The 10,900-nt window shown below is 29.7% G+C and overlaps 1 protein-coding gene across 1 annotated transcript; it reads left to right on the top strand.

Annotated features, from left to right (window-relative positions):
- The first annotated feature begins 6,333 nt into the window (after positions 1 to 6,333).
- Positions 6,334 to 9,307, top strand: LOC137825592 (receptor-like protein 7). The gene has a single exon (XM_068631292.2). It carries the CDS (start codon positions 6,387 to 6,389, stop codon positions 9,108 to 9,110), a length of 2,724 nt encoding a protein of 907 aa, XP_068487393.2. The 5' UTR covers positions 6,334 to 6,386; the 3' UTR covers positions 9,111 to 9,307.
- The last annotated feature ends 1,593 nt before the right edge of the window (positions 9,308 to 10,900 follow it).

The following is a 10,900-nucleotide window of genomic DNA, read 5'->3' as shown; positions in this document are numbered from 1 at the left end:
ATAAAAAAAAAATTCTCTAAAAAATATTACATTCTCATTATAGAAACAAACTTTTAATACATGAAACACACTAAGACATTGAATTGGTACAATCAATCTGCACATCTATACATCCTACTGTCATTCCCATAATTTTTTGTATTCCAAAAATGCTCTTCTGTAATACTCTGTAATACTCTAGAGTACGTAATCTGAAAGTCATTTTTCAAATTCATAATTAGCTTCTGGATTATGTAATCCGGAAGTCTTTTTTCAAATGAGTTATTAGTTTCTGGATTACATAATCTGGAAGTCTTTTCTAATATGAAATTAGTTTTTGGATAATATAATCCGAAAGTTTTTTTTCAGAAGCGTGATTAGTTTTTTGATTTCATAATCTAGAAGTCTTTTCTAATATGAGATCGGCTTCCGGATTACATAATCTGAAAGCTATTTCCGAATCTAAAATTAACTTCCAAATTATGTAATCCAAAATATATATAATTTTTTTAAATTGTTACAAATCTATAAGGGTGACGCAAGAATGATAAAAGTGTATTTTCATAATTTGTATGGGGTGACACAAGAAGATATGGAGGTAGAGGAAGAAGCAGTCAACACTCTTATTTGAACTCGTTTGTGGAATCTCCTCTTTCGGCTTTTTTGGACTCATTTGTTCTCTCTAATTTGGGCCACTTATGTCAAGCTATGGCTGTTTAGCAAAGACTGTTTCTTCCTACACCTCCATATCTTCTTCTGGCACCTCCATACACAACATGAAAATACATTTTTATCCTTCTTGTGCCACCTCCATAGAATTACTTCCAAATTATGTAATCTGGAAATGCATTTGAAAAAAGACTTCCGGATTACATAATCCGGAAGTTAAAAAAGATTTCCAGATTATATAATCCAGAAAGTAATCATGCATTTGAAAAAAAACTTCCGGATTATATAATCCGGAAGCTAATTACAAATTTGAAAAATGACTTCCAGATTATGTAATCCAGAATATTATAGAGGGACAATTTTGAAAATACGAAAATCTATGGAGGTGAGAGAAGAAGGTATGGAAGTGCAAGAAGAATCAGCCTTTAGCAAATCATAACTGTTTTCTACAACATTGTTTTTTAAGATACTTTTGTGTATGTGTGATGTTGTAGTAAATCTGGTCCCACTCTTTAATTAATTATGAATTTAATATTTATTTTTTAAAAATAATTAAAATAAGAGATAAAGAATTAGAATGTGGTGTGGTGGGGCACATGTTATTGGGCCACATTTACGATTTGTTTTTGTATCCTTAAATCTTTTAAGTGTTTTTAGTTTCTATTCTAAATTTTAATTGATGTAAACTTTTTTTTTTTAAAATAATTAGTTTCTAATCGAAATTTTAATCCACGTTAAACTTTTTAAATTTCTATCCTTAATTAAGTAATAACACGAGGTGATAATTATAATTGATGTAACGACACTTTTTAAAGAAACAGAAAGAGCGTGGTGCCTCACATTCTTCTTCACACCACAGTACCATTTTTTTCTTCTCTCTCTCCAATTCTCTTCTCTCCCTCTCTCTTAATTTCTCTCCCAATCTTCATCTATTTTAGAATCTGATCATACCACGCTGTAGCAGAGGAGTTAAGGAACATTTCTACCTGATCAGATTTTCAAACAGAGTAAGTTCATTTTTACTCTAAATATCCTTTGTTCTCTGTTTTCCCTAGGATTTAATTATCAATCTTGGTGGGGTCAGTTGAGAAGTTTAATCCTCTCAACTTATTCTATTATATACTGAAATTTTGTTCTGTTTGGATAATTTGCATTAGGCCCGTAAATCTTGAAGTTTATCCAAACGGTGGGGAATAAAATTCTAAAAGTTGCTTGGAAAGCAAGCAATTGAGGTAAGGGAAGCTAAATTTAATTTTTAATAGCACCCTAGGATAGAAGATCTGAATGCGGAAGGGACGTGGTCCCAATATTCAATTTCTCTTGCAGGGATGTTGTGTGTTTATTTATATTGGGGTTGTTTGTTTATATATTATTTAAATTTGTGGAAATATTGGGTTTTGATGATTTAGTATTAAAGTGTTATTTTTTTATGTCAAATAAACTTTTGAATATTGTGAATAACTTTTTGAATGATATTGTATGATGGAATGGTATGGAATTGAATTCATACATTTGGGATAATGTATGGACTGATGTTTGCTGTGTATTAAGTATTGATGCCTATGTGGTAACAGAGATCTCCGAGCTTCACTGATGATCTAAGTCACATAGACTAAGATATCAGGTGGTGAGAAGCTGATGGGGGAGTTCATGCACACCGTGACATATGAGATGCACGGCTTGGGTTGTATTGAACTTACCCTGATCCTTTCTGTTGGATTCGCTGGTAATCTTTGGATCAGGTGTTAGTCTCTAGTAGGACTTACTTAATACGGGTCTTCCGGAAGACGTTGTTTGTTGAATATCTTGGATGTGTAGATCCATGTGAGATCTATGTGATTGTTTTAATGTTGGGATTTGAAGAAGATTGTATAATTTGAGAAATTGATCATGTAATTTGATTTTCTCTTTTGATTTAATTGCGTATATTATAAAATTTTATTTTCACTAGCTTACCATTGCTTTTCTTGCTGTGTTTGAACTGCGATGACTGCACTACGTACACGAGCACATGATCTTACAGGTGTCTGAGGATCAGAAGAGTTTTAAGACGTTGATTTTGAAACTTATGTTGTAAATATTTGTATTTCTATATGCCCTTATCACGTATTAGGAATGTTTTGAAAAACTCCAAGTTTGTATAGAAACTGGTAGAACTTTTATTATAATAGTTATATGTAAATTATGGGGTGTTATATTTGATTGTTCAATATATGATGTCATATGATAATTTAATAATTTAATGAGAAAATCAGGTATATTTTTTAAACTTTCTTTGAATTACCCATGATCTAATTTTGTTATTAATATATATATATATATATGTATATTTAATTTTAACAATATTATTTTAAAATATATTATATAATAAAGCCGATTAGTATCAACACTTAAAGACAACAATAATATAAATATATTATTAGGATATTTTGAAAACAAAATAATATATTTTTAAATTTTCAAAACAATCTAATTCTAAAACAATTCAAGAATCAGAAATTGCATTAAAAAGTATTTAGTATGTTTGCACTTACACTTTGTCTCAGTCTTATGGTTATCCAAACTCTTCATTTTCTTCAGTGATTGGAAAAATAAAAAAACTGATAGTATTTTTCTCATACTTTTTTCTTTAGTTTTACTAAGACCAAAACTGTTACACTTACTTTGGTCTTAATCTCACGAAAACATGTTACAATTGGATAGAAAGGTAAAAGATAGATCATAAGCACTTAAAAAAATATTTATAATAAAAAAAATAAAGATAAAGGTAAACAATTTTCAAACACTGAGTCAAGAAATAAAACAACTTATGAATAAAATAAAATAAAAACGTGTGTACAACGATTGAGAGAAGCCGAACAAATCCTAAACTTTTTACCTTTTGCTTCTATCTTATACAAACAAACATTATCCTCTTTTCTATGAACTTCTTCAATCAAAAGTTCAAATTATTTACATAAAAAAATTGTTGATCGTTCCCGTATGCCAATACAATCCCACATCGCTCAGGAATCGAGGTCAAGGGCAGTTTATATACTCCCTCCTCCCTTCACCCTTCGAGGCGCCTTTTAAGGACAAAACCGTGACGGAGCATCTACCTCCAAAGCGGACAATACCTCGGATGCGGTGATTGACCCTAGCGATGCTGTCCAACGACTTGAGGTCGGAACATTGATCATTGAAAAAAATGTACAATTCTCGATCACTAATTAAAACAACTTCTTCATAAAAACAAAACAAATTTGATTTAACCTTAATAAATCCTAAACTTTAAATTCTTATCCTTTGTTTGAGTCTTGAACAATCAAACACTCTTCTCAATAAAAATAAATAAAGGGTTATTGTTGAAAGATGAGACGTGGACTTTTTGAATCGTCTTGGTCTTCCACTGAGAAAATTTAGAAAGTGGGAAAAACCTACCATAGGAATATTAAATATATTTGCTCCTCCTTTTTCTATGCCTTTAATTTTCTATCTATATCTTACCATCAATTTCAACTCTCCAAGTAAAATTATCATCATTTTACAAATTTTATTATCCATGTTTTTTCATGCATTTTATCATCAAAAGTTTTATTTTATTGAGTTTATAAAAAGATAAAAGAAGTCATTTTGTAGCTAATTCTTGCAAAATGATGTCATATTAAACTTATTTTGTTTAGTTTAAATATTTCTCTGCCATGTCATCTCTATATTAGAAATTTAATAGATTGATTTATAAACAATAGAAAATTTTGATAGTAAAATATGTTTTCGATTATAAAATCTGTAAATTAACTATAGTTGAACAGTAAAAAAATATTATTAAATTTTTAGATACAGTATTAAAAATATAAAAAAAATTGTATATATCATATTAAAAAAAATTATAAATATTTTAGTATTGATGTATATCAAGAGGGAAACAACATGGGTTTATTTTTTGGATAATAATTAGTTAACAAATAAAAAAATATTTGATAAAAATGAGAGGTGGTGTTGGGATAATTGTTTGTAGTTGGAATAGTAAACCCAAGTCCCAATTTTTGGGGCATTGACTTAAAGTCAATTCCATTTTGGTGGAAAAGTATAATACATTATTTGAAGATGAAAATCAACCCATATGCCCCGTCTTTCAAGGCAATTTGGAAATTGAAACATTAATGAAAATATTATAAGCTGAGTGATGCCGTGTTCATCTTCATATCCTATTTTATTTTGGCTATAAATCTTCATCTTTCATTCCTTTAATTAAATCACACTTAACACTTTTCATTAAATACACTTTCAAATGGAGTCATGGGTGGGTTGGTTTCTTCTTTTATGTTTCCATTGGTTTCTCTTTCTCTTCTCATTCTCTCATTCCTTATGTCATCTTCACGACAAAATTGCGTTGCTCCAATTCAAGAAACCACTTAGACTTTTGCATATTTGACTCAATAATAAAGATAAACACTTCTTTTAAACCATTTACTTTATAAACATAAAATTAACAAAAATAATAATTAAAACCCAAATAAATCTAATTCTATGAAATCAATTAAAACAATAAATTAATTTATTGTTATAATTTGTTTATTATTATATTCCTTATGCAGTCACCTTAACTAATTCATTTTTTAATTTTGAAATAAATGAAACCATTAACACAAAAGGCTAAAGGTCTTATTACAAATTCATTGTGAAGTAAAGAAATCATATGAAATACTTGGAAGTTCTTAGATAAAAATAATTTAATAGATTCTATTCACTTTCTGCATAAATAACATTAAATTTTTGTATCAGAAGTCATGCTGATTGAACAAGACAAAAAACTATTCTATATTTCTCTCTACTCTAACCTAACATTGCCAAAATATGAATTAATTAATTGCCTTCTCTAAATTCTTGAAGCTTCATCTTTCATAAAAGTCATTAATTTACACACGAAAGTCAAAAGGGCCCAATGCATTAAAATTAAAGTCGTTGAGTCTACACACTCAACTAAAAAAACACGTTATAACCTAGAAACTATACTAAGAAAATAAAGAAAAGAAAAAAATTAATAGCAAGGCATTAATTAAAAAATATATTTATTACTGTATAGCAAACTTTTTATTGTTGACCTCGTACATAGTATTTATAATTAAGTTTATTCTCTTCAACAAGTTTAGTAAATACCTTTTAATTCTTAAACAATTTATTATCAAATCAATATCTTTATTTTTTTAAACACTATTATTTATATGGTTAACAGATGACAAATAAATAAATAAAAAATGCTACAAAAAGAAATAGAAAATGTGTCTAAAAATATATAGCATTTTATTAACGATAAAGAGTATAAGGAAGAATAAAATATTTACTTAATTGCACTTTTTGCCGTTAAATCATCATCATTTTACAAATTTTATTATCCATGTTTTTCCATGCATTTTATCATCAAAAAAATTTATTTTATTAATTTTAGTAAAAAAGTGATTTTGTAGGTAATTATTGCAAAATGATGTGATATTAAACTCATATTGTTTATTTAAAATATTTATATGGCATGTGATCTCTTTATTGTTTGTAGTTGGAATAGTAAACCCAAGTCCCATTGTTTGGGGCATTGACTCCAAAGTCAATTCCAAATGCCCCGTCTTTGCAGGCACTGACCAAGACAAATTGGAAATTGAAAACATTAATGAAGACAAACTATTTTATTTTGGCTATAAATCTTCATCTTTGATTGCTCTAAGTAAATCACAGTGAACCCTTTTCCTTAAACACAGCTTCAAATGGAGTCATGGGTGGGGTGGTTGCTTTTTCTGTGTTGTCATTTGTTGCTCTTTCACTTCTCATCCTCCCATTCCTTATGTCATCTTCATGAGAAAACTGCCTTGCTCCAATTCAAGACCTCTTTCAGTGATAACAATTATCATTTCCGTTGTGATAATCTTGTTCCAAAGACCAGAACATGGGAAAATGGAACAGATTGTTGCTCATGGTCTGGGGTTACTTGCCACCCCATCTCTGGTCACGTCATAGGCCTTGACCTCACCTGCAGTGGTCTTTCAGGTGAAATCATTCCAAACACTTCACTTTTTCGTCTTTCTCATCTTCAATCACTTAATCTTGCTTTCAATTATTTCTCCTCTCAATTATCATTTCCTTTTGGTGGGTTTGTGAGCCTCACACACCTCAATTTGTCTGGTGATTTTCTCTTTCGAGGTGAAATTCCTTCCCAGATCTCACAACTTTCCAAATTAGAATCACTTGATCTCTCTGATACTTTGTTAACGTGGGAAGAGAGCAATTGGAAGAAGTTCCTCCAAAATACAACAGTTTTAAGGGAGCTTATTTTGGATAAGGTAAATATGACTTCTAGTTCGATGAGTCCGCTCAATTTGTCTACCTCTTTGGTTAGTCTTAGTCTTAGAGGCACTGGAGTTCGACAAAATTTGAAAACTGACATCTTTTGTTTACCAAAACTTAAACACTTATGCTTGTCAGAGAATAGTGTTGAGTATTTTCCGAACTTGAGTTGCAGTGCTGCTTCTCTCACTATGTTGGATCTTTCATGGAACATGTTGGAGGGGACAATCCCTGCCTCTTTCTCCAACTTCACACATCTTACTTCCCTCAATCTCTCAAGTAACTATCTCAAAGATTCAATCTCATCCTCAATCTTAACCCTTCCATATTTAACTGTTTTGGATCTTCGATACAATCAATTCTATGGCCAAATTCCATCCTCACTTTCAAATCTTCAACATCTTCTTCACTTGGATCTTTCAGAGAATAGATTGGAGGGTCCTCTACCCAACAAAATAACAGGGCTTTCAAACCTAACTTTTTTATCCTTCAATGATAACTTACTAAATGGGACAATTCCTGCTTGGTGTTTATCTTTGCCATTTTTGAAAGAACTGGATCTATCAGATAATCAGTTCACTGGACATATACCTTCAATCTCATCTCAATCCTTGGAGTCTTTATATTTGTGCTACAACAAGCTACATGGATATATTCCACAATCAGTCTTCACCCTTGTAAACCTAACTCACTTATGTCTATCATCAAACAACTTCAGTAATTTTCATAACTCTTCATTCTTCACCAACACCCCTCGCTTAGAGAGATTGTATTTATCTTCTGTGGGTTTAACTAAATTTCCAAAATTATCAGGAAAAATCCCAATGTTGATAGATCTTGATCTATCCGATAACAAATTGAATGGAGCAGTGCCAGAGTGGTTACACAAAGTTGATTCATTACAAAGTTTGAACCTATCCCACAACTTGTTGAAAACTCCAATGAACGAATTCTCAAGGAACTACAACCTCAAGTTCCTTGATATTAGTTTCAATTTACTCATTGGCGACATGTCTTCCTCAATTTGTAATGTAAGTAATCTTCAAGTTCTTGTCTTGTCTCACAATAAGTTGACAGGCATCATTCCATCATGTCTTGTAAACTTGCAAACCCTTTTTATTTTGGATCTAAAAAATAACCAACTAAATGGCACTTTACCAACTACCTTTTCAATGAATAGTTATCTCACTATTTTGAATCTCAATAACAACCAATTGGAAGGTCTTTTGCCAGAATCTTTGTCTAATTGCATAAAACTGAAGATCTTGGATGTTGGCAACAATCAAATTGAGGATAAATTTCCCCATTGGGTTCAAACTCTACCAGAGTTGACAATATTGGTATTGCGAGCCAACAAATTCTATGGTCCCATTGCCAATTTAAAGACAAAGTATGGGTTTTCAAGTATTGTTATTTTTGATATCTCATCCAACTATTTCAATGGTCCAATACCAAAAACCTATATACAAAATTTTAAAGCCATGAAGAATGTCATTAAATATAAAGGGAGCGAGTTCTACATGAACACACCACTTACTCAAGTCAGTGCATCCCTAAATGTTATGATTCTATATATAACTGAATATATGTATGAATCTGTAACTGTAACAACAAAAGCGATAAGTATGACACTCCACAAAATTCCAAGAAACTTTTTTACCATTGATTTATCTCAAAACAAATTTGAAGGACAAATTCCATATGTAATTGGAGAGCTTCACGCTCTTAGAGGACTCAATTTTTCCCATAACAGATTAAGTGGTCTTATTCCCAAATCCATTGGATATTTGACAAACTTAGAATCATTGGATCTCTCTTCAAATATGTTCACTGGTAGGATTCCAACAGAATTAACCAATATGAACTTTCTAGCAGTCTTGAATCTTTCCAATAACCAGCTTGTGGGAGAAATACCTAAAGGAAAACAGTTTGCGACTTTTTCAAATGACTCCTACCTAGGAAACTCGGGATTATGTGGGTTTCCATTGTCAATGAATTGCAACAACACTGAACAAAACCCTCCATCTTCTCCGAGCTTATTGGGAGAAGAGAGATTTGGATTTGGATGGGAACCAGTGGTTATAGGATATGGATGTGGAATGATATTTGGAATTGGCCTCAGACTTTTGTATTATAGGAAAGCTTGAATGGCTTGTGAGGTGGTCTTAATATAATGGGGAAAAAGAAGTCATGAGAATTGTAGCAAAATAAATAAGTGGAGAATGTTCTATGCACTTGTTTTTGTTTAATTTCAATGTAAATCAAGAATCTTATCACATCATATTGTATGAGAGATTTGATCAATGTTTACTTGTGAAATAAATGTGTTCTACTTTTGTTGCCACATTTCCTTTGTCTGCATCTTCAAATTTTGTTTGTGAAAGAAATAAACTCACTTTCTTTTGACATATTTAACCTAACAATCAAAGCGTAATATTAAAATGATAGTACATATCAAATCTAAAAGAAATTACAAATTTTTAACATTAATTTATCTAAAATATATTATAACTCTTTTTATTGTTTAAAGCATAACAAATGAAAAAACAACGTTATTCACAATTTCTGTCTCAAGTTATTTATTGATTTTTCACTTTGAATTCTTATCCAAAGAAACAAACATTTTATTATACATATTACAAGTTTGAATGAAAATGAATGATAGATATTCTGGTATAGATGAACTAAACCTGAAGGTTATAAAAATATCTTAAAAGATTAAATGGTGTTATGAGGTGATTATAATGGAGTCACCATTATAATGTATAACTATATTATTAACATATCATGATAAAGTTAATATAAACATCACAATAAAAATCTAGATTTTTATGCTTTTGCTTAATTTTTATAAACATCCTAAACTCTTACATCTACTTCATCCTCCAAGTTATAAACGTATGTATTGTACAAGTTAAAAAAAAAAATACAAATTGGTAATATAATGTTGTAGTAAATATATTTATTTATTTATTTTTATTGTCAGCTCGTACATAAGTACTTATAATTAAGTTGATTCTCTTCAACAAGTTTGGTAAATACCTTTTAATTCTTAAACAATTTATAATCAAATCAATATCTATATTTGTTTTTAACTATAGTAGTATTTATTTGATTAACAGATGACAAATAAATAAATAATATTAAAAAATTAAAAATGCTAAAAAGAATAGAAAAAGTATTTGAAAAGATAAAAATAATAACATTTTGTTGACGATAAAGATTATAAGAAAGAATAACATATTTACTAAATTACACATTTTACCGTTAAATTATCATCATTTGACAAATTTTATCATCCATGTATTCATGCATTTTATCATGAAATTTTTTTATTTTTTTATTTATAAACAGATAAAATAAGTGATTTTGTAGCTAATTACTGCAAAATGATGTCATATTAAACTCATTTTGTTTATTTAAAATATTTATCTGGCATGTTTCTCATTTTTGTCGGCACCGACTCCAACTCAATTCCTATGTTGGACACAAAAGTCCTAAAATGACAAAAATAATATAAATACATTATTCAGATATTTTTAAAATAAAATAAATATATATTAAAAAATCAAGAATGATCCAAATTTGAAAGAACGGAAGAAACACATAAACAGTGTAACACCCCAGAAAATAATATCTAACTATTACAATACAAGTTCTACGTATTTCTATACAAATTTGAAGTTTTTCAAAACATTCCTAATACATTATTAGGATTTATAGAAATACAAATATTTACATATTCATAGCTCAAAATAAAACTCTGAAACCTCTAAGACTTTCCTGCACCTGTATGGTCATCTGCTCGTGTACATAGTACAGTCATCGCAGTTTAAACACAACACAAAAAGCAAGGGTAAGCTAGTGAAAATAAAATTTTATAATATATGAAATTAAATTAAAAGAGAAAATCAAATTACATGGTCAATTTCTCAAT

The sequence above is a fragment of the Phaseolus vulgaris genome, chromosome 8, assembly GCF_051622355.1.
Source record: "Phaseolus vulgaris cultivar YP4 chromosome 8, ASM5162235v1, whole genome shotgun sequence".
NCBI lineage: Eukaryota > Viridiplantae > Streptophyta > Magnoliopsida > Fabales > Fabaceae > Phaseolus > Phaseolus vulgaris.
This window is presented reverse-complemented; position numbering and strand designations above follow the sequence as displayed.